General features: G+C 40.4%; 1 protein-coding gene across 7 annotated transcripts in view; it reads left to right on the top strand.

Annotated features, from left to right (window-relative positions):
• NUP98 (nucleoporin 98 and 96 precursor) overlaps positions 1–22387 on the top strand; it is a gene marked incomplete at both ends in the record, with an annotated part of 86985 nt that extends 64598 nt beyond the window's left edge. For 5 of the 7 annotated variants that reach the window (XM_079707446.1, XM_079707445.1, XM_079707447.1 and 2 more), the window contains 13 exons: positions 2242–2424; positions 3157–3313; positions 4812–5241; positions 6577–6806; positions 8148–8414; positions 9456–9613; positions 10404–10547; positions 11320–11462; positions 17402–17623; positions 19899–20140; positions 20594–20748; positions 21804–21915; positions 22029–22387. In XM_079707446.1, the coding sequence (XP_079563572.1) occupies positions 2242–2424; positions 3157–3313; positions 4812–5241; positions 6577–6806; positions 8148–8414; positions 9456–9613; positions 10404–10547; positions 11320–11462; positions 17402–17623; positions 19899–20140; positions 20594–20748; positions 21804–21915; positions 22029–22246 (2661 nt within the window). Of the gene's footprint in view, positions 1–2241; positions 2425–3156; positions 3314–4811; positions 5246–6576; positions 6807–8147; positions 8415–9455; positions 9614–10403; positions 10548–11319; positions 11463–17401; positions 17624–19898; positions 20141–20593; positions 20749–21803; positions 21916–22028 lie in introns of those variants that run through there. The other 2 variants (XM_079707448.1, XM_079707449.1) reach the window with 2 other exon arrangements.
• Between the last annotated feature and the right edge of the window lie 5388 nt (positions 22388–27775).

The following is a 27775-nucleotide window of genomic DNA, read 5'->3' as shown; positions in this document are numbered from 1 at the left end:
GTGTCACCAATTTTATTTTTATTGTCTACTTTTCTTTGTAGTACTGGCTTTGAGGAAGCACCTGATCTCCCAAGATTTCTCTGAAAATAACATCTGTTGGGGTAGTTTGTTGCAATTACTTAGATATACTTAAATGAAATTCACACATGGTGTTTCTAGGAGTTTACCAGGTCCTCATAGTTTCAAATTCACTTCCCCCGTCCACTTATTAGATGACAGTAGCTTTGAAGTCTATGCATGAGGATGAAGCAAATAAAACCTTGATCCTTAGCTTTCTTAAAGATAGGCTGAGTCCCTTAGGTCTCTAATCTAGTTACTTGATGAAATCCTGCCACTGCCTAAAAGTGTTCTAAGTGAGCATCTCTTGCTGTTACTGTTATTCCTTTGTTGAATAGTATAGTAAATTGAAACCCTCCTCCTCCTCCTTCCTTTCCTCGCACCTATACTCGCTCCTTCTTATCTTTCACAGGTATTAGCTTTTTCTACCGTGTGGCAGGCACTGCATTAGCCAGTAGAAATAACAAAGTGTTTTGGTGAATTTAACAATGTGCTTGGTGTTAGATACAGAAAATAGTAGACTATAATCTCTACTTTCAAGCCTTCACAATGTGGTGGGTCAAATATATATATATGTATGTGTGTATGTGTGTGTGTGTATACACACACACACACACACAAGGAATTACACCATGATACAGTGTATAAAATAGGTATAGACAAGGTGTTATGGGAGCCCAGCAGAAGAGGGTATCCTGACAGGTTGACAGAGGATGGGGAATTTCAGAACTATTCCTAAAAGTGAATTGGTTAAAAGTTAACAGACCAGAGGGCATTGGAGTGTTCCCATGATTCATGTTATTATAATGGGAGGATCACCACCAGGGCTGCTTTTAATTTCTTTTCCAGAATTTTAAAACGTAAAAGTAGTTAGACCTGCCTGTAGCCTCCCCAATAGGTAAAAAATAGTATCATTTTTGTCTTTTAACCATTATCTAGCCTCCAGTTTGTTAGAGCAGTCCTTGGGGATTGTTCACAACTTAAGTGGCAATTCACCACATTTCCAACACCTCAACTTTTCTACAGTTATAGGTGGAAATAGTCATTCTTTTAGTAAGGATATTTGTTAAAGGAATTCAGGGGAGTAATAGATAATATACCATTAAAAATAAAGTTTAAAGTTTAAAAAGTTATGCTAATGGTTGTTTCTTGGTTCAAAGAAATCATGAAACTTTTTTTTTAACCACCTATTGTACAATAGCATCCATTTGAAGTTTAGCATGAAATAGGCCACTCATGAAAGATAAGCCAGAAATTGTGGAAGGTTAGTAATCTGCAGATGAGATTATGGAAGAAAAGTACTTGGAAGAACTTTTAGATTTGAGAATGTTTCATAAATTGGCTTAGCCGCTTGTTAACATTTTAACCAGGTCATATGCAAGTTTAGGACATATTTAATGAATTTGCACTGAGCCGGTTTTACAGTGTGTTTCAGCTTTATGAATGTTTACCTTTTCAAACCATAGACTGTTAATCATGGCTGTATCTTTAAAACTGCTTAATAAATGTAAATCTAACTCTTGACACATTTAAACATAAAGGAATTATTCCCAGATAAAAATTGTTCCTAATAGAACTTTGTTTTTTCTTTTGGGAAATTAGAGTACACGTTCGTCTTCTGATATGATACTGCACAGGTACAGCCCAGCTAACCTTAGGATTCAGTCTCCTGAAAGATAAATTCCAGGCCCAAAATAGTGTTTGTGATAACTAGAAATTTATAGCTAAATGTTTTCTTTAAGAAAATGCAGAGTTACTGGAGACTTTGATATTTGTATCTTTTATTCTCTTTTCCAATGGCTTCTGACTGCAAGGCAATGTGAGGGCAGGGTAACCCTCTGTAAATCAGAAAATTATAGTTGCTAACTAAATCAAGTAAGGCATAATCTTTGTCTCAAGAAGACCATATGTTCAGTATGGATGCTGGCTTAGGTTCCAGGCTCCAGACCATAATATTAAAAAGGGTGATTCCGTGAATCCTCATTTGGATCCCAAGTACTAATAGAGGAATTTTGGGGTAATTTTTAAATCCTCTTTAGCAAATACGCTACCTCACATTATGATGGAATGGGCAGAATCTAATATTGTTGTATCATATTTTGAATAAAGTAAATATGGTCTAGAAGCTCTGTGTCTATTTGGTGTTGTTTAATGCTGCTTCCCTGATCTTTCTGCTGTCTACAGAGCCAGAGCCCAGAGGTGGAGCAGTTAGGGAGGGTTGTGGAACTGGACAGTGACATGATAGATATCACCCAGGAGCCAGTTTTGGATTCCATGTTAGAAGAGAGCGTGCCTGAGGATCAGGAACCTGTGTCTGCCTCAACACACATTGCGTCTTCACTGGGAATTAATCCACATGTCTTACAGGTGAAGTCCTAACCCACCCTTACTACAACAGGAATCCAAACTAATATTTATCTTCCTTTCATAACATCAGGCTTTTTCTTTCATTAATCACTTAAGAGCGTTGAGTGGTTGCTGGAATGAGAAAAACCAGGAATATGGCCCATGTTTAGGCATCATTTTCCCATTCGTGGGAGGAAGGCTATAGTGAGATTCAGAAGACCTGGGTTCTAACCCCAGTTTTGTAACTGTTACTGTGTGTGACTTTAGGCAAGTCATTTAATGTGAGCACTATAAAATATTAATTTCATTTACTTTACAGAGAGGTTTTGAAGCTCTGGAAAGTGCTCCACAGGAGTTTTGTTTGTTCATTTGTTTATTTATTTATTTATTTTTATTGTAGTTACAAGTTTCTTTAAGCTCTGTCTCAACTTCCCCCTGCCTGTGCCTTTTGTCATATTATGAATTTAGCCTTTGACTTATATTTGACTTTGAAATTAATTCATTCAGCAGACATGTGAGCAACTGCTGTATGCCAGCCTCTGGTGAGATTGTATATACAAAGCAGAGGAGTTTTATATAAGTTCTATCCTTCAGGCACATACAGTGGAACAGAGTCAGTCACACAAATATACTAGCTCTGGACACAGCCTGAGACAGAGCTTTTTAAAAAATTGGTCGTTGTAAACTGCATTTTTCTTTTATGGCCTTTGGATTTGGGGGAGCACATTCATTCTATAGGTATTGCCTTTTTAGATCATGAAAGCATCATTGCTTGCTGATGAAGAAGATGTAGATATGGTCCTGGATCAACGCTTCAGTCGCCTTCCTCCTAAAGCAGATACGTCTCAAGAAATCTGTTCTCCCAGGCTCCCCATTTCAACAACTCACTCATCAAAATCCCGTTCATTAGGTACTGTAAAAGATGCTCTTTTGCAAGAAAGCTGTAAAGTCTGGCTTTTCACATATCTTCTTCTAAGCTGAGTTGACTTCTCTAGCAAACAACTCCCTAAAGGCATAGGACATAATGATGCCAAGCAGAAATGTACTCTTATAAATGTACCTGTTAGGTGGCGCCAGTTTTTAAAAAACATGGTCATTGGTGCAGATGCAGAAGTTGTATGGAGGAAAAAAGCATTTGTTTTGTTGTGGGCATGTTTTTATTTGCTTATGAATGTGGGTTAAATAGTAAGCTCAGATTTCCTAATTTTTAATCATACCTTAGAGGAATCAGCAGGTTGTCTTGCTCTGTACTCTTTTTGTGCAGTTCTAACACTATCCTTATTGCTTTCTAGGGGCAAATGTTGCTTCTTCTAATGTGCAAAACTTTTCAGATCTCTACCTTCCCCTAAACCTTCCCAAATTCCCAGGACAGCGGTTACCTGTACCTTTTAAAGCTTTTCTTATCTCTTCTAGTGGGCTTGTAACTATGTGGGATTGGAGGTAGAGTATTGATATCAACAAAGGAGTTCAGCAGGTGTAATTTCAAAACAGTTTGAAAGCCAGAGGAACTACCAGGAAGAGATTTGTTATATTGCCTTAAAAACTAAATGTTTATTTTTCAATTCTTTTGAGTACCCTAGTTAACTTTCCTTTTTAAAAATACTTTAATAAAGCATCGGTTAAACATTTATAGCAAGCTTTTCCGTAATGAACACTACATGAAAATCTCATACTTCAGTAACTAACTCCTTGCTTTAGACAGGAAATATATAAAATTGGAAAACAGGCAAAAATAACAAGAACTATCCTTCTGAAAGTCATATATGCAATCACAAGATGCCTCTGAAAGGCATATATGCAATCACAGATAGGTTTCTGTTTTCTTAAGTCTGACATTGAGCACTGGAGTGGTATGAATTTGACTTTTGATCTTACCAACTTTTTATATTGACTAAGAAAGGTTACATTTGGCATTCTGATAAGGGCATGAGCATTGGTGTCAGACTTAGCTGGGTTTACCTCTCAGTCCTGCCACTTAGTAGCTTTGTGGATTTGGACAAGTCACTTAACTGAGCCCAGTTTTCCCATCTATAAAGTGAGGACTGTAATGTTCTTCATTTAAAGTTATTGAAGGATGAAATGAAACAGTGTATATAAATGGCTTATATAGAGTCTGCTGCAGATAAGTGCTAGACAGTTTTTTTAAATAGTAGTAGTAGTAGTAGTAGTAGTAGTAGTAGTAGTAGTAGTGTTATTAATGTTGTTATTGTTGGTGACATCATCATTAGAATTCCTGCCTTGATTTCCTGTGTGAAAGAGGAATTTCTGTAGAGTCTGATATAAGCTGCTCCTGGTCATCTATATCTGATTTAAGTAGCTTAATAAAACTATAATTTCAGCCTTGATGGTTGTTGTTGTTCATCAACAGACTGTATTTTCTAATAGTCTTTTTCTTTTCCTTATTTGAGTAGGTGGGTTACTACAATCAAAATTTGCAAGTGGAACTTTTCTTTCACCAAGTGCCTCTTTACAAGAGTGTCGCACTCCCAGAACATCATCATTGATGAATATTCCATCCACATCCCCTTGGTCTGTCCCTCCACCCCTGACCTCTGTGTTTACGGTGCCCAGCCCAGCCCCTGAGGTTCAGTTGAAAACAGTGGGTACGCGCAGACAACCAGGCCTAGTCCCTCTTGAAAAGTCTGTCACCTATGGAAAGGGGAAACTCCTGATGGACTTGGCCCTATTTATGGGACGCTCATTTCGGGTTGGTTGGGGCCCCAACTGGACTCTTGCTAACAGTGGAGAACAGCTGAGTGGCCCTCAGGAACTGGAAAATCATCAGATTGCTGATTCTATGGAATATGGATTCCTGCCTAATCCAGTAGCTGTTAAATCGTGAGTCACGTATTCTTATGCTTTTTGAGAAGGGCAACATGGTAGGTGAGAAAAAGCTTTTCATCACCAGGAGACCCATGTTCAGGGCCCTGCTTTGTGATCTTTCTAGATATATTCTTAGCACAATTTTATTTGTATAATTAAAAACTAAAATGATTAATAGCTCCATTTGTACCATCAAGGTATGAAGAGTATAGAATAATTATCTAATGGTTAAACTTTAGTTGGAAAAGTAACAGACTCAAAGCTAATGCTGCAGCATTCCTTGAGTTTTCATCCTTTTTATTGCATTAGTCATTTTTCTATTTTCTCACTTAGATATTGGTAATTTCTTCATAAGTGAGGTATATTCTCATTAAAGCACATTCCCTGTATCTTAGACTTAATAAGGTAAACGTATGAACTGTGGATAATCCATACACAAGTGTTTGGAAATAAGATGACATCTGATAATTATACATGTTATATATCTCTACACAGTTCCCACCATTAATATTTACATATGTATGACTATAGTTCTGTATATACTTTATATACTATATATTACCGTACTGATTTTATATATATATATAAATATATATAGTGTTCTGGTAGTCATTACGTAGTATGCATACAGTTTTTTGTAAAATTTGTAACATTTTTCTATTTACTTTTCATAATTGTAACAAACTGTGCTACCTTTACTACAGATTAAGTGACTATGATCACCTATTATTATTAGTTTTTAAAGTTGATTTTGAAGAAATAAACAACAGCATCTCTTGTACCTCACAATTAGGAATATTGATCCTAAACCCAGGTTATCCATTGATGTCATGATATTTTAGAGGTTGTTAATGTCAGTCTTAAAAATTGGATCAAGGCTGGTCAACTGTATGCTCATCTTAATTGAGAGTCAGTTCTTTAGTATCTGTAAGCTTAGCCTCATGACTTTTGGTACTGATAACTCATAACTTAATGAGTTAAGTATGTTTTGAGAAATGGGTGTCCCACAGTAGCTTTTGACTATCGGATTTCATAGTATCCATATACATGCAGAAGCCATTTCCCGGTCTAATTGTACTGACTCCCATGCTTATTATAATCTGGCCTAAGAAGGCTTGGGATTCTTTTTTTTTTTTTAAGCCTTGGGATTCTGAATGCATGGGTCAGGTAATTTGCTCAATATATATCAAATAAGTTCATTATAGTTTGATATTAAGAAACAAATTTTCTTTAAAATCACAGTGGAATGTTTTGTGTCCTATTTTGTAATTATAAAACGAAACAAAGGTTTCATTGTAGGAAAATTCTACCATCTGTCTTTTCTATCTTACTTGTTATTTTCCCTTGTAGCCTAACTGAGTCTCCATTCAAAGTTCATTTGGAAAAACTCAGTTTGAGGCAAAAGAAGCTGGATGAAGACCTGCAATTATACCAGACATCTCTGGAGCTTAAATTAAAACATAGCACTGTCCATGTGGATGAGCTGTGTCCTCTCATTGTCCCCAATCCGGGAGTTGCTATCATTCATGACTATGCAGATTGGGTTAAGGAAGCATCAGGAGATTTATTGGAACCACAAAGTGAGTATGGACTATACTTGTAATCCTTGGTGCCCCAGGAACAGGAGTAGGAGCATATGTTCATAGGAGGACACAATTTCCTTGTGCCAATGTAGTGGTGGATGCCTGAGCTTGCACTTATCTGTAGTTGAGTTGGTGAGGAAAATCTCAAGCAGGAAGAAATCACATCATTGTTTATCATTACTCTTATGCCCCTGTTCAAAGGAACTGTAGCCAGTCACATCCCGTGGATTTATAAAATTAGATCCCTTACCCCACCCGGAGAACATAGGGGGAGAGAGATCCTACCTATCCTACCCATTCTTCCATGTCCAACTCAAGTCCCACTTGTTCTTCCCAACAACTTTGGTGGTTATAACTTCCCTTCCTGACTTCTCTCACTATTACCTCTCTATAATGATTCTGATCATGTTTTTCTGAACCAGTACTTCCATAAAGGGCTTTTCTAATTTGGGCACTTACTATTTCAAGTAGTAGAAAAATTACATGTTTCACACAACATTTCACATCACTTTTACTGAAAAATGGGGACTATTAGAATGTTCCATATGACACGTTTTGGGAATTGTTTATGTTCATTTATTTGTGTTTGCTCTAGTTGTCTTATCTCTTCAAATATGTGAGTCATCTTCCCAATGCATATTTGTAAGTAGCTTAAGGTGGTAAACAGTGCTTCCTTTTTGTTTTCCTTTGTGAGGGGCAATAGCATTAGTGGTTAAGAGTATAGAGTTGGACTCCGATTACTTGAGTTTGAATCCTGGCTCTGTTACATCTTGCCTGTAACCTTGAGCAAGTCACTTAATGCTCTGTACCTCAGTTTTCTCATCTGTAAAATGAAGGTGGTAACTATTGTATAGTATATTGTGTAGATGAGAGTTGGTTTACTCCTAAGTGCTTTGAACAGTATCATTTAGGCTCACTAAAATGTTAGGCTGTGCCTATAGCAGATAATAATCCCTCACAAGTTTTCAGAGCACTTTATATTTCTTAAAGCATTTTTTGAACAGAATTTGATCAAATTAGAGGATTTTTCTCTATAATTTGAGACTATATGTAGCCATAATTAGGCTAGAGGAACCTGTTTAAAGGATCCTGGAGTTACATTTGTTATGTAAATACCATGGATACATGGAGTGAGCAGGCGGTCATACCACACACCTCTGGAGCTTGTAAGACACAGGTGAGTGAGGTGGAGACAGATTCAGGGAAATCAACTTGAGTTGTTGTTTGGGGTATTTATTAATTTATGTATTTTTATTGCCACAGTGAATGAAGTGATCCCCTCTCTGTAGTTACTGTATGGCTTCATGTCATTGCATTATTTTCCTGTCCCTTCCTTAGTTGTGAAGCACTGGAGCCTAACATGGACATTATGTGAAGCTCTATGGGGCCACCTGAAGGAGCTTGACAGCCAGCTGGATGAGCCCACTGAATACATTCAGATTCTGGAGCGAAGAAGAGCTTTCTCTCGCTGGCTGTCCCATACAGCTGCACCTCAAATTGAGGAGGAAGTCTCCTTAACCCGAAAAGACAACCCTGTGGAGGCTGTCTTCAGCTACCTCACGGGCAAGAGGATCAGTGAGGCCTGCTCCCTGGCCCAGCAGTCAGGTAGGGCATACCATCCTTCTCTGCACCCCTGCCTACTTCCTACTCACTGTCCCTACCCCTTAATCGTGCGTTTGCCCTTGTCTTCTAACCCAAATATTAAGTATAAACTTCCGGGGAAGATTGCCAGTTCCTCCAGAATAGGTAGGGACTCTGTCTTCCAGTTTTCCTTTTATAACCTTAAACTTTAAATTATATTTATCTATCTATCTTATCTATTTATTTTTTGGCTGTGTTGGGTCTTCGTTGCTGCACGTGGGCTTTCTCTAGTTGCTGTGAGCGGGGGCTACTCTTCGTTGCGGTGCACGGGCTTCTTACTGCAGTGGCTTCTCGTCGTGGAGCATGGGCTCTAAGCATGCGGGCTTCAGTAGTTGAGGCTCGCGGGCTCTAGAGCGCAGGCTGAGTGGTTGAGGTGCACGGGCTTAGTTGCTCCGCAGCATGTGGGATCTTCCCAGACCAGGGCTTGAACCCATGTCCCCTGCATTGGCAGGCCGATTCTTAACCACTGTGCCACCAGGGAAGTCCCTAGAATTTTTTTATTGCCTCAAGGCTTTGTACTTAAAATTTTTTATTAAAAGAGATACTGGACTCTAGAGAGTGAAAGTCTCAACCATTTTCTTTATATCATACATTTGTTTTTCCTCTAGGTTTGAGTTTGCCATTTCTCAGTGTCATTATTTAGTACCTGCTAGTTGGGCATGTTTACAGTTATGTCATCTCAGTTTTCACTATAGACCTTTGAATCAAATGATACTTCCCTCCATTTTACAGTTGAGGTACCTTGTGTAGGGTCACAGAGATAATAGTAGATCTGACACTGAACTCTGTGTACTATATAATCTATATGTAATTAGTTTAAGCTACAATACTTTGAAGATTTTTTACCCAAGCCAAAAATGTTAAGTTCTTGATCAGTATTTTAGCACTACTGCAGAGAGCAGTCAGAGGTGTTTCTTGAGGGCCAGAAGAAATAAAATAATGCCCCCAAGTGTTTTCCCAAGTCTATAAATTCTCAGTATCACTGGAGAACTGTTTCTCTTGTAGGTGATCATCGTCTTGCCCTTCTTTTATCCCAGTTGGTTGGCAGCCAGCCGGTCCGGGAGCTGCTTACTATGCAGCTGGTAGATTGGCATCAGCTCCAGGCTGACTGTTTCATCCAGGAGGACAGACTGCGCATCTTTGCCCTCTTGGCTGGAAAACCGGTATTTTCCTCTTTTCTCATAAACTTACATAAACTTTCTCATAGATTCAGGATTGCTTGAGGTTAAGGCAAAGAGCTATCTTTGTAAATTGTACACTAATACATATAACTAAGCAACTTGTATTTAACTTTCAGCAGAAATATTTTCAAATTTAAACGTACAACATGTACATTGTGGGGAAGAAATACTGGTTATATAGAAATTAAAATGTTAAAATTCACCATATCCCATATCATAGTGATAAACAACATAATTCATTGTCTGCCTTTCTAGACATATTTTAAGTCTATTTTGACATATATGTGTGCATATTTACATTTGTTATATAGTCAAATAAAATGAATTATATATAGCAGTTCTGCAACCTTTTTTTTTAATTTACTGAATATGATCGTTTTTCATGTTGTGTGGCCTCTTTTTTTAATAGCCACTTCTCTTCCATTTTATGAATGATGTATCATAATTACTTTAAGCCAGTTTTCTTGCTGCCTACCCATTTTGCTTGCCATCTTAAAGTCAATTTCCAAAAACGAAATCACTGATCAGAATTTATTCACATCTTGAAGTTGGCAGCTGTGGGCAATGAGTGGTTCTCACCTCTTCTCAGCACTTACTGTCTAAGTCCACCCTATCACCTGCCACCAAGGGACTGTGTATATTATATCTGGATCATTAACACTGCTATTTAAATCATTTAGAATCAACTTGAGTAAGTGAGCAACATGCAGGCCTGGCCAGTAACAAGGTAATGTATATTGTAGAGCTGTGATGGTGATTTTGTCTTCTGTAGGTATGGCAGCTCTCAGAGCAGAAGCAAATCAATGTGTGCTCACAGTTGGATTGGAAACGGTCCCTGGCTGTCCATCTTTGGTATTTGCTCCCACCAACAGCCTCCATTTCCAAGGCACTCAGCATGTATGAAGAAGCATTTCAGGTATATGTATCCAGTATAGCCAAGCAAGAGTCCTGGTAGGATTTCTGTTTTTGCCAGAAAAGTACTACAGAGAAAAAACCATCAAATCACATTTCATAATACTTTTTCCTAACTACTTTTTGAAAAGTACCATAGAATTGAAATGGACACAGGAAATCTGATGGGAAACTTCTTCAAGTTTCTGCTTCTATTTTGTTCAGTACGATGAGTTTCCACAATTTATTTTCTTACTGCTGTTTTCCTGCCTCAACATTGGAGGGTTTTTCTTCATTCCTAATGCTGTCTTATTCCTTCAGGAATTCCCTGAGATAGAGCCTGACTTTGTGTTTAGTGTAGCCCCAAATTAGCAGGTCTGAAATTTGCCTCTAAATATCACTATATTTCATATTCCTTGTCCATTTGGAGGTTAAAGGATTATTAATGTTTTTAATGCCATTATTTCGTTCTTTTCTTACCGTTCATTTTTATTGTCTTTGATATCATTTGCCAGAATTATCAATATTTGTCAGGAAAAGGAGAACACTAAAAAAAATTGAGTGTAATAAGAATTGTGGCAAGAAAGGTGGTGGGGTTAGAGCTGTCTGAGGTCTTTGCCAGTCCATTGAAGGCAGGTGGAATATGTCACTGATCAAAGTAAGTTTAAAATCCTTGAAACACTCCTTTAGAGGATGTCACACCATTCTTAATACACATCTGAGTAACTGAGACACAGTAGAATCTAGTGAAACATACTAGCAGCTGATGTATTGTTTTATCAAATTCTTAACTTCAGAATACCTCTGAGGGTGACAGATATGCCTGCTGCCCACTTCCCTCATACCTGGAGGACTCTGGCTTTGTGGTAGAGGAGGAGCAAGACTCACAGAGACCTCTTCAAGATGTCTGCTTTCACCTTCTAAAACTCTATAGTGACAGGTAAATCAGAGCCATATGTTATAGTCACTCGAGGGTTCCATGAGCCCTAAGGAGTCCTTTCCCTTTTATATGTGGTCAGATTGCCGTAAGTCTATATAAATTACCAAAATATAACTTACAGTAATTGAGTGCAAAGAGCATGGGAACTGGAATTAGAAATCTAAAAATTCACATTTTAAATCAACTATACTTAAATGAAATTGTTTTTTAAAAATCTAAAAATTATTTTAATCAACTTTAATGAGATAGAATTTTACACATAATGAAGTGTGTGGTTTGATATGTTTTAATATAATCTAACTACCATCACTATCAAGGTAACATTTACATTACCCTCAAAAAGTTACCTCATGTCCCTTTGCAATCAGTCCACACCACAGACAGCTACTGACTGACTTTTCATTACTATAGATTAGTTTTGCTGTTATAGAATTTTATGTAATTGGGATCATTCTGTATGTTATCTTTTGTGCCTGGCTTCTTTTACCCAACATAGTGATTTTGAGATTTATCCATGTTAATATGTGTATCAGAAATTTATTTATTTATTCATTTGTTAATGGACAGTTTTCTGGTTTTGAGCTATTAAGAATAAAGCTGGGCTTCCCTGGTGGCGCAGTGGTTGAGAGTCCGCCTGCCGATGCAGGGGACACGGGTTCGTGCCCCGGTCCGGGAGGATCCCACATGCTGCGGAGTGGCTGGGCCCGTGAGCCATGGCTGCTGAGCCTGCGCGTCCGGAGCCTGTGCTCCGCAACGGGAGCAGCCACAACAGTGAGAGGCCCGCGTACCGCAAAAAAAAAAAAAAAAAAGAATAAAGCTGCTATGAGCATTTGTATCTAAAACTGTTTGTATCATTTTGCATTCCCACCAAGATCTGTAATTGCTCCATAACCTCTTCAAAACATGGTATTGTCAGCTTTTAAAATTTTACCATTTTAGTGGGCACATAGTGGTGTGTCATTTGTGTGCTTAATAAGAAATTAAATGAGAATTTCATTTCTTTAAATACTTTCTTTTAAACTAATTATATTAATTATAGAATAATACAGTCTTTTATTGTGGTAAAATACAGATAATTAAAATTGTGGGGGGTTTTGGGTTTTTTTGTTTGTTTGTTTTGTTTTTGCCATACGTGGGCCTCTCACTGTTGTGGCCTCTCCCGCTGCGGAGCACAGGCTCTGGACGCGCAGGCTCAGCGGCCATGGCTCACGGGCCCAGCCGCTCCGTGTCATGTGGGATCTTCCCGGACCGGGGCACGAACCCGTGTCCCCTGCATCAGCAGGCAGACTCTCAACCACTGCGCCACCAGGGAAGCCCTAAAATTGTGTTTTAATTTGCATTTCCCTGATGCCTAATGGTGGCAGGCATTTTTTCATGTGCTTATTTACCAGCTATCTATGTATCTTCCTTGTTGAAATCTATTTGAAACCTTTTGCCCCCCTTTTTTTAATAGGGTCGCCTAATAGTTCTTTATTGTGTTGTAATAGTTCTTTATATATTTAGGATGCAAGTCCTTTATTATAAATGTTTTTGCAATTATTTTCTCCCAATACACGGGCACAGAAGTTTTACATTTTTATAAAGTCCAGTTTATTGAAGTTTTTAAACTATAAAATCAGTTTCTTTAATAGATACAGAGCTGTCGAGGTTTTCTATTTATTCTTGAGTCATTTTGTTCATTTGTTTTTCCTAAGGAATTTGTCTGTTTCACCAAAGTCACCAAATTTATTAGCATAAAGTTCTTTATAACATTTCCATATTCTTTTATTTATTTATTCATTCATTCATTTTTGATCGCGTTGGGTCTTCGTTGCTGCACGCGGGCTTTCTCTAGTTGGTGGCGAGCAGGGGCTACTCTTCGTTGTGGTGCGCGGGCTTCTCATTGTGGTGGCTTCTCTTATTGCGGAGCCACGGGTTCTAGGCGCACGGGCTTCAGTAGTTGTGGCACACGGACTTAGTTGCTTCACAGCATGTGGGATCTTCCTGGACCAGGGGTTGAACCCGTGTCCACTGCATTAGCAGGCAGATTCTAACCACTGAGACACCAGACAAGTCCCTCCTTATTCTTTTTTTTTTTTTTTTTTTTGTAAATTATTTATTTATTCATTTTTGGCTGCATTGGGTCTTTGTTGCTGCACACGGGCTTTCTAGTTGCAGCGAGCGGGGGCTACTCTTCGTTGCAGTGCGCGGGCTTCTCATTGCAGTGGCCTCTCTCGTTGCGGAGCACGGGCTCTAGGCACACAGGCTTCAGTAGTTGCGCACGTGGGCTCAGTAGTTGTGGCTCGTGGGCTCCAGAGCGCAGGCTCAGTAGTCATGGCACACAGGCTTAGCTGCTCCACGGCATGTGGGATCCTCCTGGACCAGGGCTCGAACCCGTGTCCCCTGCATTGGCAGGCGGACTCTTAACCACTGCGCCACCAGGGAAGCCCCCTTGTTCTTTTTTAATGTCTGTAGGATGTGTGGCTGTGTCTCTTTCTTCCCTGATATTGGTATTTGTGTCTTCTCTTTTTTTCTCCTGATTAGTCTGTCTCCAGCTTTTTTTTTTTTTTTTTTTTTTGCTGTACACGGACCTCTCACTGTCGTGGCCTCTCCCGTTGTGGAGCACAGGCTCCGGACGCGCAGGCTCAGCGGCCATGGCTCACAGGCCCAGCCGCTCTGCGGCATGTGGGATCTTCCCGGACCGGGGCACGAACCCGTGTCCCCTGCATCGGCAGGTGGACTCTCAACCACTGCGCCACCAGGGAAGCCCTGTCTCCAGCTTTTGGTTTCATTGGTTATCTCTATTAGTCATGTAGCTCAAAATGAATCATAAACCTAATTGTCAAACTTAAAACAGTACCCTCTTAGAAGAAAATCTTTGCAACTGTGGGTTAGGCAAAGATTTCTTAGATACCAAACACATAATCCATAAAAGAAAAATTGATAAATTGGACTTCAACAGAATTTAAAACTACTACTCATTAGACAGACTGTTAAGAGAATGAAAAGATGAGCCACAAATTGGGAGAAGATACTTGCAATTCATATATCTGATAAAGGGCTTTTATCCAGAGCATGTAAAGAACTCTCTGAACTCAATAATTAGAAAACAAACAATCCAATTTAAAAATTGGGAAAAATATTTAAAGGGATGCTTCACCAAAGAAGACGTACATATAAAGCCCATGAAAAGTTTTTATCAGTAGACATCAGGGACATGCAAATTAAAGCCATCATGGGATGCCACTACCCATCTATTAGAATGGCTAAAAATTAAGACACCTGTACCATGTCATCATGGAAGCGGAGCAATTGGAATTCTCAACACTGCTGGGGAGAAATGTAAACTAATACTGGCACTTGGAAAAACAGTTTGGTGGCTTAAAAAGTTAAACATATGGCTACATACATATGATCCAGCCATTCCACTCCTAGGTATTTACCCAAGAGGGATGAAAACATATGTCTATTTATATGTTGATAGCAGCTTTATTTGTAAAGGTCCAAAACGGGAAACAACCCAAATTTCCATCAACAGGTGATCAGATAAGCAAATTGTGGTACATCTATACAATGGAATACTATCTCAGCAGTAAGAAAGAATGAACTGTTGATAAAATGCAACAGCATGGTGAATCAAAATACTTTTACTTATTTTTGAAGTGGTGAGAAAAAAAAATACCCCCAAAAATGTACCTACTGCTTGATTCCAATTTATGTAAAACTCTGGAAAATGCGAACTAATCTATAATGATAGGAAGATCAGTGGTTGCCTGGGAAGGGTAGGTGTAGGGAGGGGCAGGAGAGAGGGATCACAGAGGGACTTAAGGAAACTTTTGGAGGTGATGGGTATGCTTGTTATCTTGACCTTGGTGGTAGTTTCACAGCTGTATATATATGTTTAAACTTATGAAAATTGTACATTCTAAATATGTACAGTTTATTGTATGTCAATTTTTTTAATGTCAAAATAAAGAAAAGAGGAAGAGGAAGAAAAGCGTATATCTCAAAGTGTCAGAAATAGAGAAACCAAAGCCTGAATGAGATAATAAAGCGTTCTTCTCATGTAAGGTAGAATTGCTATGACTAAAACCCTTACATAAACTGTAAGGAACTGCACTGTATAATGGCCGCTATTCTCATAATACTACTTTAAATTAGTTTTTAAATTTAATTACTTATTCACACTAACCATATTTCAAGTGTTTAATAGCCATATGTGGCTAGTGGCTATCATATTGGTCAAGGCAGATTATAGAACATTGCCATCATCACACAGAGTTCAGTTTGACAGCATCTGTCAAGAAAAACTACTCATTACTTGGGGAAATGTTAGGAACTTGTAACATGTCTGGGATCTTAGGTGAAAGGGAAAAGTTTTGGTTGGTAATCAAGGCCCAGATCTTTAAAACTTGTAGGTGTGGGTTCTTAGTTCTTACTGTTCTTAAGGTCTGGGACTTGGAAGCTAAGAACATAACACATAAATTGGTCCAGAATCTTTGAAGTCCCTGGGCTCTCAGCAGAAAAAAAAATGTGAAAGTCTGTAGGGAGACTTTAGAACCTGGATTTCTATGTAAAGAATAATACGTACTGTAGACAAAATCAAAAGTAAGATTGACAAGCCATAGAAGGAAATAACCATCATTAAGACTGGTTAGCTATTGGGACTTCCCTAATGGTACAGTGGTTAAGACTCCACACTCCCGACTCAGGGGGCCCGGGTTCAGTCCCTGGTCAGAGAACTAAGATCCCACCTGCCACTGGGCAACTAAGCCCATGCACCACAACTAGAGAAGCCCGTGCGCCGCAACGAAGACCCAGCGCAGCCAAAATAAATGAATAAATAAAACTGAATTAAAAAAATAAAACAACAACAAAAAAGACTAGTTAGCTGTTCAAACAAACAGGTGAAGTAGCATTCCAGCAACTTCAGATAGTAAAACAACCTGAAAGATACTAAATAACATATATATATTTTTTTTGATATTTATTGGAGTCGAATGGCTTCACAATACTGTGTTAGTTTCTGTTGTACAACAAAGTGAATCAGCCATATGCATACATATGTCCCCATATCCCCTCCCTCTTGCATCTTCCCTCCCTCCCATCCTCCCTATTCCACACCTCTAGGTCATCGCAGAGCACGTCGCAGAGTTGATCTCCCTGTGCTATGCGACTGCTTCCCACTGGCTAACTATTTTACATTCAGTAGTATATATATGTTGATGCTACTCTCACTTCGCCCCAGCTTCCCCCTCCCACCCCATATCCTCAAGTCCATTCTCTATGTCTGTATCTTTATTCTTGCCCTGCAACTAGGTTCATCAGTACCTTTTTTTTTCTTTTTTTTTTTTTAGATTCTATATATATGCGTTAGCATATGGTATTTGTTTTTCTCTTTCTGACTTACTTCACTCTGTATGACAGACTCTAGGTCCATCCACCTCACTACAAATAACTCAGTTTCGTTTCTTTTTATGGCTGAGTAATATTCCATTGTATATATGTGCCACATCTTCTTTATCCATTCATCTGTTGATGGACATTTAGGTTGGTTCCATGTCCTGGCAATTGTAAATAGTGCTGCAGTGAACATTGTGGTACATGTCTCTTTTTGAATTAACGTGTATTTTTTAAATGGTTAAGAAAAGTAATTGATAGTACAGTGAAAGAATGGAAGGGAGAGAGTTGTGAAGACTCCCTGTACCAGGATGGTAAAAATAGACCAAACAAATACCAGCAAACCTGGTAGAAGAGCCACCGAAGAGAAGGTGCCTTGGTTTTTGGTAGATTGGTAATGTGGCTGAACCTAGAGGAGGAAGACTATAAGGCTTATGATGCTTCTGCTCCCAGCTGCCTGCCTTTATAGTTTTGTAAGCTGTAGCTGAGACAGTTGACTCGTCCAGTACAGGTGGTCTGCTGGCTGGGTTTGGTAACTCTCAGCACATTCTCCTTTGCAGACATTACGATCTCAACCAGCTGCTGGAGCCTCGAAGCGTAACAGCAGATCCTTTGGACTACCGTCTAAGCTGGCACTTGTGGGAGGTGCTGCGGGCTCTTAACTACACCCATCTCTCAGAGCAGTGTGAGGGTGTGCTGCAGGCCAGTTATGCTGGCCAGCTGGAAAGTGAGGGGCTCTGGGAGTGGGCCATCTTTGTCCTCCTGCACATTGACAACTCAAGGTGAGTGAGAAGCCATCAAACACACTAGTTGCATCCAGCGCTACAGGGCAATGCCAAAGGAATCAGTCTCTTAGGGTTCAATTCAGCAAGTAAGTGTTTAGAATGAATTTTTGGGTCCAGCCTTGTGGTAAACCTTAAGACAGTTCAACCTGCAGCCCAGACTGTCTCTGTATTCATGTGAACACGTTAGAAAGAAGATCGCCTTTGATTAAGTGCCAAATTATGCTGTTTATCATAAGGCCTCCCAGTAATCTGAGAAGGGAGAAGAGATCTCTGTGAACTGCAGAATCTCTGAGTCTCTCTAGAGATAAGATTCAAAGTACATGTAAAATTGGTATAGGAAATAATTAAGTGGGAAGGAAAGATATGCCCGGGTGGGGAAACCCCGTTAACTAGGCACAAATTCCTTGAATGTGGCATGTTTAGAATTATGCAGAAATAGTGCTGTCTGAGTTGGATCTGTGGAGTCATGGTTGGCAGGGAGGGCCCCTGCTTTTTCTTTACTGGCCCTTCCCTTTCCATCCACCCACCCCTATCCCTCAAGTTTGATAGTGTTGTATTTACCTATCTACCAATACAAGCTTGCTTAGATGAGTAATGTTTTGGTTCTTTGTCCTGAACAAAAACCAGAGAAACACCTCTGCTCCGTGCTTTGAATGAGATGAAGTTGGAGGTTTTTTGTTAATGGTAGCAGAATGGCATAACACTAAGAACAAAAACATTTATATAATACTTTGTTATATAATGCTTTTATATATCTTTATACACTGTTGCAAGTACTTTAAATATATCAACTCATTGAATGCTCATAATGAACCTATGAGACACTCTTACTGTCTGTTTTATAGATGAGCAACCCAAGGGATAGAGAGATTAGGTAACTTTTGTTCAAGGTCACATAGATACTAAATGGCAGAGTGAGGCTTTCAACTCAAGACACCCAGAGTCTGTGCTCTTAATCATTGTACTATACTATCTGTCATGTCGTAGGGCATAGAAAGAAGTTGTTTTGTAGTCAGAGCTTTCTAAATTCTGGCTCCACCATGTACTCACTTTGACCTAAAGTAGAGCTTACTTCACTTTTGACTTTGAGTAAAGACACTCTAGACCTCAGTTTTTTAAAATATTAATCTCTATTCAGAGCTGACTGGAATTAAAAGTATAAAGCATCCAGCACAACCTTGCTTTTAAGGAATTTCTCTTTCCTCTTGCTCCTTACCAGGAAACAAAATGATCCCAGAATTTTCCTCTGAGTTTATTTAAACACACTCATGAAGAATTTCACATGGTAAAAGGCTGGCTGATGGGATGATTGATGATTGGCTGTGGGAAAGCAGATCCTATTTCCTAAAGGGGAGGAAAAAAGGAGGCAGTTGTCATGAGATTAGGAGTCCTTTGAAAAACCTTGGAGTTGAGAAAAGAATCTAAGATGAGGAGAATAGCTTTGATCTGAAATTTAAATGACTGATCCTTTGGCCCAAAGAAGGACTCTATTTAAGTGGCCTTGAGAGCAGAAAGATTGAGTTTAGCCTAAGTCTAGCAGTAAAGAGAAAATGAATTAGGAAGGCTGATGACTTTTAAGGGAAAAAACTACCTGGAAGAGACCTTACGTTTAAAAACTACTTTGTTTTCTTGCATTGACCACGTGAGAGAGAGGGCAGGGAGGAGGTTAGGAATAAACTGCAGAGTGCTCGGTGGATCTAGAATTCCCCTATCCCAGTCCTTCATCTCCTGTTAGAGAAAGGAAACAAAGAAATGAGCCTACTGGGATGAACACACACAGACTACTATATATAAGATCGATAACCAACAAGGACCTACTGTAGAGCACAGGGAACTCTACTCAATATTCTGTGATAACCTATATGAGAAAAAAATCTAAAAAAGAATGAATATATGTACATGTATAGCTGAATCACTTTGCTGTACACCTGAAACTAACACAACATTGTAAACCAACTATCTCCAATAAAATTTTTAAAAAGAAAAGAAATGAGCCGAGTCAGGAGAGAACGTTTTTGGGGTAGTGGGCAACCTTCCCAAGAGTATTCAATTTCAGACTTTTTTGACCATGAAAATATAATGTGCTTCTACTCTGTTTCATTTTTAAAATTAATGCTGGTGTGATAGCTTTTTAAGTGAAGTTTGAGGTGATCCGCTAAGGGTCAGGACCTGCAGTTTAAGAGACTGCCTAACGGACCACCGTGAGCTGTCTGAGGCAGCCTTCTCCATCAGTGAGAATGAGATTTATCCCAACTGACCTTTCCTCCTATAGCATGCGTGAGAAGGCTGTTCGAGAGCTGCTTACGCGGCACTGCCAACTGTTGGAGACCCCTGAATCTTGGGCTAAGGAGCTTTTCCTGACCGAGAAGCTTTGTGTGCCTGCTGAGTGGATTCATGAGGCCAAAGCAGTGCGAGCACACATGGAATCCAACAGGCACTTGGAGGCCCTCTATTTATTTAAAGCGGGGCACTGGAATCGCTGCCACAAACTCGTCATCCAACACTTAGCTTCTGGTGAGTGCTTCAGACTAGGACCTGGAATTACCCCCAATTCTTCCAGTCTCTGAGCCCATGATGAGTCAGGCCAGAAATGATGATCAGAACAGGATATGGCAGACTTGAATCAGATCACACTTTGTAAAAGCTCTCTGTGCAGAAGATGCTTGGTAAGGGTGAGGGGCGGGGTCAACAGCAATATTGTTACATTCCCATTTGCCAGGAATATTCTTGATATTCACTAATCATGTTAAGCTCTTTGTTTATTTGGGGAGTTTTATTCAGCAACACCAGAAACATCTGTTTGGGAAACTGAAGTCAGAAATTCTTCACAGTTTTCTTAAGAGAATTTCAAAATATCTACTGTAATTCTCAAGTCTGACCCAACATAATTTTCCCTTTCTTCCTGTCTTAGACCTTTCTGCCATGTCCTTCCTCTGTGCACTTTTGGTCAATATTTTGTTTCTTCAGATGCCATTATTAACGAGAACTATGACTACCTGAAGGGGTTCTTGGAAGACCTGGCACCCCCAGAGCGCAGCAGCCTAATCCAGGACTGGGAAACATCTGGGCTTGTTTACCTGGACTATATTCGGGTCATTGAAATGCTCCATCATATACAGCAGGTACCTGAGTTCCTTAAACCACAGCCTAGTTTCCCCTTTCTCTGGCCCACAGAGCCATAGCGACCTCCAAAGGCTTGAGCAACGGCTTGAAAAACTCATTGGCAGAGATAGCACTGTCAGTGTAGGAGGGATTTTTTTTTTTTTTGCGGTACGCGGGCCTCTCACTGTTGTGGCCTCTCCCGTTGCGGAGCACAGGCTCCGGACGCACAGGCTCAGCGGCCATGACTCACGGGCCCAGCTGCTCCGCGGCATGTGGGATCCTCCCGGACCGGGGCACAAACCCGTGTCCCCTGCATCGGCAGGCGGACTCTCAACCACTGCGCCACCAGGGAAGCCCAGGAGGGATATTTTGATGAAGCTAATTTGATATAGCTACTATGACAGCTCTATCAAAACTTTAAAATGTGTTTTGGTGCTTATTGCCAAGTAGTGTGTACAGTGGACATTCCTAAGGCTTGTCCATAGTCAGTCTCCTCCCCTTGTTCTCCCCTTTTCCCCTAGTTTTAAATGGGAAGCTTAGGGTTGAGAGATAAAGTAAGGTCAGAGATTTGGTGAGGATGTTTCACATAACATTTGGCATGAAAGTAATTGATTTCTGTTGTTAACAAAGCCACAGTTCCTGTTAATATCTGCATAATTAAATGCTGATTCTTAGTTGGAGTCAGGAGACTTAAATTAAGTGCTGGTTTGGGCTCCACCTCTCACTGTGTGCTCTTAAGAAATCAATACCATGTTTGTGAACCCAGATTTATGTAGATTTTTGGTGCAGTGTTAAAGCTTGCTCGTTACATGGTTCACGAATGGTGATTTCAAGACTTGCCCAATCCTAGGCCTTGTACACTATATTGTTTTCTTGTTGTGTATAATTGCTAAGGTCTTGTCTTATCCTCAGCGACTAGGCTGGATGGTGGTGACATGGCACTGCCGGCCAGCTTCTTGGGTTTTCCCCTCCCTCACCTCACTCTTGTTTCAGTGTGTTGCATAGTCAGTCTATGGGTAGGATTGGAGTGATGGGAGCTCCTCTTGGCCTAATTGGTTTCTCTGCTTCTTTGTAGGTGGATTGCTCAGGTTATGAGCTAGAGCAGTTACATACCAAAGTGACCTCACTGTGCAACCGGATAGAGCAGATCCAGTGTTACAATGCCAAGGATCGCCTGGCTCAGTCAGGTCAGCCTCTCGCCTCCTCCCCCTTAACTGCCTGCTCATTGCCTGTCTTTATGATTATTATACCCACACCTCACCCCCAGTCCTTTGGTGCTTACTCTGTTCTTTTTCTCCAGACATGGCCAAACGTGTAGCCAACCTGCTGCGGGTGGTACTGAGCCTTCAGCATGCCCCTGATGCAACCTCTGACTCAACGCCAGACCCTCAGCGAGTCCCTTTGCGCCTGTTGGCTCCCCACATTGGCCGGCTCCCCATGCCTGAGGACTATGCCTTGGAGGAACTGCGCAGTCTCACACAGTCCTACCTGCGGGAACTGACTGTTGGGAGCCAGTGAGCCCCAGGCTCCGTGAACCACACTCACATGCCGATTCACACTCACTACGCAGAGGTCCCCTACGTTGAGTTGATTGGCACCATTTGCCATTCTCTGGGTTAGCCATGGAATCCACCCTCCCTTCCTGCCGCCCAAGCAGCAACCTCCAATTGTTCACGGTTTTCTTAATACTAAACACAGCATAAGGGCTTTTGGAACCCCCAAAAAAGGATCCAAGTCTCTTTTTTACCATCCTCAAGACTATTCTTTTTTTTTTTTTTTTTTCCTTTCTTTTTTTAAATGGTCAGTAAAGCATTGGTAAAGCACCTTTGGCAGAATTCCCCCACCCCCTAAGAACCAGGGAATGCTTTTCCTCCCTCAGCCATTCTGGATCTTGTGACTCTCGATGCCAAACTGCTACACTACTCCTACTCTGCCCTTTTATACTAGGACTCTTTAGAAGGAGTGGGACAGGTGATGGGACAAATGCGTTGACCTAGGACTGTCCTCCCTTAACAAGTGAACTATCCACAGAAGGAAGGAGAATCTGCCTCTGAAGTAGGTTGTTGATTAACACTGACTTTTGGAGTCAGAAGAGGGTTGGACTGAATTAGGAAGCAGAACAGGGTCCTTCTGACCCATTTAGGGTAGAAGTGAGTGCCTGCCATGGAGGGATGGGGCTTCAAGGCTTGATTGTTCTTCCTGCCTTGAATGTTCTGTGAACACCAAACCTTCCCTGTGCAGGAGCTCTTTGTACCAGATCACACATCTCTGGGAAACTCCCAGAACTTTTCCATCATCTTGATAGGCCTCCTGTCTGGATTTGCCTGAAGAGTTTGGATGAAACATGGCAGGTTGGGTAGCCCTCCCTGTCCCTCCCACTCTAGCCCAGAGCATTTCCCACCCTCCATTTACAGTCCCAGAAGGTGAAACCATCACTGAGGCAGGCAAGGATCTGGGCTTCAGGGGGAGGCAGGGGGCTTTTGCTACACTGCTGCCCACAGCTGTGGGGAGCCCCAGGTAACGGTCTGAGACTGCTGGTGTGAGGGCTGTCACAGACAACATGGCCATGCCTCCCTGGGTCTTTATGCATGAAGATTACAGAAAGGGTTTTATTAAAAAAAAAAAAAATATATATATATATATATATATACATATATATATATATATATAAATGATCTAGATTATTTTCCTCTTTTTCTGAAACTACTTTCTTAAAAAATAAATAAATAAAAATGAAATGTTTATAGTATTCCTGGTATTGGCTTTCCTTTTGTGGTTTTGAGCCTTCTTGTCCCAAGGAGCTTTATGGCCGCCTTGTTTAATTTGCAGTCTAAAGAGAGACTGGCCGTGGGTTAATGAGAGAATAGTTGCAGACTAGATCAAAGGCTAGGTTTATAAGGGTCAATTTGGGGGTGAGGGGGTTGAGGTTATTGATGGATCCTGACTGCTGTACATTTATTTTTATGCACTTGGATTCCTAGTGGGGAATGGGGCAGGGTTTCAAATTGCCCAGTGGTATATACTTAGTATTCAGAGCCTCTCTGCTCTGGGGTTTTTGTTTTTAAACCTTGGCACTTCACCTTTCAGTTTCCATTGTGTAAAAGAGATAATGATCCCTGTTGTTGCTGCTTCACAGAGCTGTGCTTGAGAGGGATCAAATGAGGCTGATGAGTAGGTTGCTTGGTTGGTTGATTGGTTGGTTGGTTGTGTTAAATTGAAGATACGAGCAATTTCCAATGAGGATTAGGCCAAAGATTTCTGGGACATCGATGAGATGAGCAAGCAGAGTGGGTCTTCCCGGTGGCTGGGGCTTCCCTTTAATTTGGGCCCCTGAGGATAAGGTTACTCAGCTGGGAATTTCCCACCATTTCTGACTGACTGTGAACCTGAGCAAGTGAGTCACGGAGCATTTGCTGGACTTAGAGCAAAGAATTTGCTCTGCGTTCCTCACCAGAGGTGTTTTGTGAAAAGTGAGTACTTTAGAAGTGGTTTGCCTTTAGAAATGTTAAGCACTGTGAATATGGGCAGTATTTCCTCTTAGGACAGGTATTTCCTTTTAAAAACAAAAAACAAAAAAACCTCTAAGTCAAATATTTATCACAGAAGCTGTTTGCGTCAAAGAGAATAGACTTCCAGTTAAAGTGAACAATAAAGATGATAAGCAGTCTCTTCGATATTTCAAAATCCCATTGAAACATATTTTTTAAAATTTAAGTTTCTCAAAAATATAAAAATAAGAACCAGTTGTCTCAAATCTCAACAGATCTGTGGAATCCACAACCTCATACAATGTTCAAAGTAAGTATTTCCTCAGCAGAATGCTGGAATAATGCCAAAATCAAAGTTAATAGAGGCCTGGAGATTAAATGTTGGATTAGCAGACCTGCAGGCGTAGCTGCTCTTTTTTAGATGTTTGACTCGTTTTGTTACTTTGTATTTCCAGGAAACTATTTCAGATTTTTTTTATTTGTTGTCTTTCAGAGAACCAGCTCTCAGACTTAACAGTTTTATTGGAGTTCTGTATTGTAATATATTCATTTCTGCTTTAAACATTCATTTCTTATGCTTTCCTAAGGGTTTTTAAAAATCTTTTACTGTAGAAATTTTCACCCATGCAAAAATAAAATGATGTCTCAGTTTTTCAATCTTATTTAATCTTTACCCCCATTCTTATTCCTACCCACGCACCACCATGGTATTTCTTTTTTTTTTTTTTTAATTTATTTTTGACTGCATTGGGTCTTCGTTGCTGTGCGTGGGCTTTCTCTAGTTGCAGCGAGCGGGGGCTACTCTTCATTGCGGTGTGTGGGCTTCTCATTGCGGTGGCTTTTCTTGCTGCAGAGCGTGGGCTCTAGGCACGTGGGCTTCAGTAGTTGTGGCTTGCGGGCTCTAGAGCGCAGGCTCAGTAGTTGTGGCGACCGGGCTTAGTTGCTCTGTGGCATGTGGGATCTTCCCGGACCAGGACTTGAACCTGTGTCCCCTGCATTGGCAGGCAGATTCTTAACCACTGTGCCACCAGGGAAGTCCCTCACCATGGTATTTCTAAGGGAGATCATCATTTCATCAATACCTAAGCATTTCTAAGATAAATTTTTATAAATATAATCACAATACCATTGTCGTACCTAACAAAATAACAATAATTCCAAAATATTAAATAATACTCTCTGCATTTTCGAATTCCCCAGTTGTCTCAAAAGTAAAATCTTACTACGGTTGATTTGTTTAAATTAAATCAGGATCTAAACAGGGTCCACACTTTGCATTTGGCTGATAAGTCTCTTAAATCTCTTTTAATCTATTAACAGTTCTCCTCTCTCCTTTTTTAAATGCCTTTATTTGATGAAGTACCTGGGACATTCGTCCTTTAGCATAGAGGGCCAGGGGCTTCTAGATTTGGCTGTGCTTCTACCTCCCTTACTTGCTATATACCACTGGTTAGATCTAGAGACTTAATTAGATTCAGGGTCCTTCTCATAGGTGGTGCTGTGTTTCATTACTATGGAAGACACTGTCTCGCTGTTCCACTTTTAGTGATGTTAAGATTGTTGATTCAGGTGTTGTCAGCCTGATTCACCCTTTCTAAAGCTTCCATCAACCTTCCACCTAATAATAATCATGACCAAGCTTCACTGTTTCATCATTGCACATTCCTTATCTTTTTATATGTGATGATTCAGTATTTTCAAAATAGAGACTTAAATCAGTTGTTGTTCAGGTACTTTTTTTTTCCAAAATGGCTTTTTAAAAGTAACCCACCAACTTTTTTTTTTAATAAATTTATTTATTTATTTTTGGCTACTTTGTTTCTTTGTTGCTGTGCGCGGCTTTGTCCAGTTGCGGCAAGCGGGGGCCACTCCTCGTTGCCATGCATGGGCTTCTCACTGCGGTGGCCTCTCTCGTTGCGGAGCACGGGCTCTAGGCGCGTGGGCTCTGGAGCACGGGCTCAGTAGTTGTGGCGCACGGGCCTAGTTACCCTGCAGCATGTGGGATCTTCCCAGACCAGGGCTCAAACCCATGTCCCCTGCATTGGCAGGCGGATTCTTAACCACTGTGCCACCAGGGAAGCCCCCCACCAACTTTTAGAATTATTTTTTTCAAATTAACATTTTTACCCTAAAACACACTAAATATCTTATAAGAAATATTTCAACATTTTTTCAGGTAAACATACCAATTTTTCTGTAACTCTTCAGTCTATTCTATGTATGTGTTATTTCCATGTGTTTTGAAGCACTCTTGAATTTAGCCTTTATTTTGGCCTAAAGGTATTCTGCAAAATGTTGCTTTTAAATGTAATTTGAGGGTAAGACAACCTTGTGCCCCCAACAGATTGAATAACTGCTGAAGAAAATGGTACAGAAAGAAAAATGCATCTTTTACCCCAACACCCATCCCTACAACATCTGCCACTCTTTTTTTTAAAAAATAAATTTATTTATTTTATTTTTGGCTGTGTTGGGTCTTTGTTGCTGCACGTGGGCTTTCTTTAGTTATGGTGGTGGGGGGGTGTGGGCTTCTCATTGCAGTGGCTTCTCTTGTTGCGGAGCACGGGCTCTAGGCGCGCGGGCTTCAGTAGTTGTGGTGCATGGGCTCTAGAGCGCAGGCTCAGTAGTTGTGGCACACGGGCTTAGTTGCTCTGCGGCATGTGGGATCTTCCTGGACCAGAGCTCGAACCCATGTCCCTTGCATTGGCAGGTGGGTTCCCAACCACGGCACCACCAGGGAAGCCCTGCCACTCACTCTTAAAGTCTTGTCTTCCTCCTTTGTTTTTGTTTTGTGTTTTTGGTTTTGGTTTGGTTTTTTTGGCCGCGCCGCATGGCTTGCGGGATCTTTAGTTGAGGCATGAGAACTCTTAGTTGCGGCATGCGAAATCTTAGTTGCAGCATGTGGCATCTAGTTCACTGACCAGGGATCAAACCTGGGTCCCCTGCATTGGGAGACAGAGACTTAGCCACTGGACCACCAGGGAAAAGTCCCTACCTACTCATTCTTGATAGTCCTCTTGTTCTTTCATTTTTCAGTCCTCATTTATTTCTTAAATCATATTACATATACTTCTATGTTGTTTTTAAAAGAGGCAGTATAATTGTAGTATAGTGTAGTGTAGGGATGGACTGTTTACCCCAATTATGTTCAAATCCTGGGTCCACTGGAATATGCTATGGAATCTTGGCTAAGTTATTTCCTGTGCCTCAGTTACCTCATTTGTAAATTGTAATCAATAATAGTATTTACTTCTTAGGGTGTTGTGAGAATTATGGATTAATATATGTTAAAGTGCTTAGAGCACTGCCCAAAATATATTAACTACTCAAATTATCATTATCTAATATGTCCAATATCTGTGATCTCTTGCTTGTTTCTATGAGTGTTTTTGTTTCAGCTAACTCATTCATGATGGATTATGATTTTTTTAATATTTATTAATTTATTTGGCTGCACAGGGTCTTAGCTGAGGCACAAGGGATCCTTAGTTGCAGCATGTGGGATCCAGTTCCCCGACCAGCGATCAAACCCGGGCCTCCCGGCCCTGGGATCTCAGAG

Source organism: Hyperoodon ampullatus (assembly GCF_949752795.1).
Source record: "Hyperoodon ampullatus genome assembly, chromosome: 7".
Classification (NCBI taxonomy): Eukaryota; Metazoa; Chordata; class Mammalia; order Artiodactyla; family Ziphiidae; genus Hyperoodon; species Hyperoodon ampullatus.
Note: the sequence above shows the minus strand (reverse complement) of the source record. Positions and strands in the feature narration are given on the sequence as shown.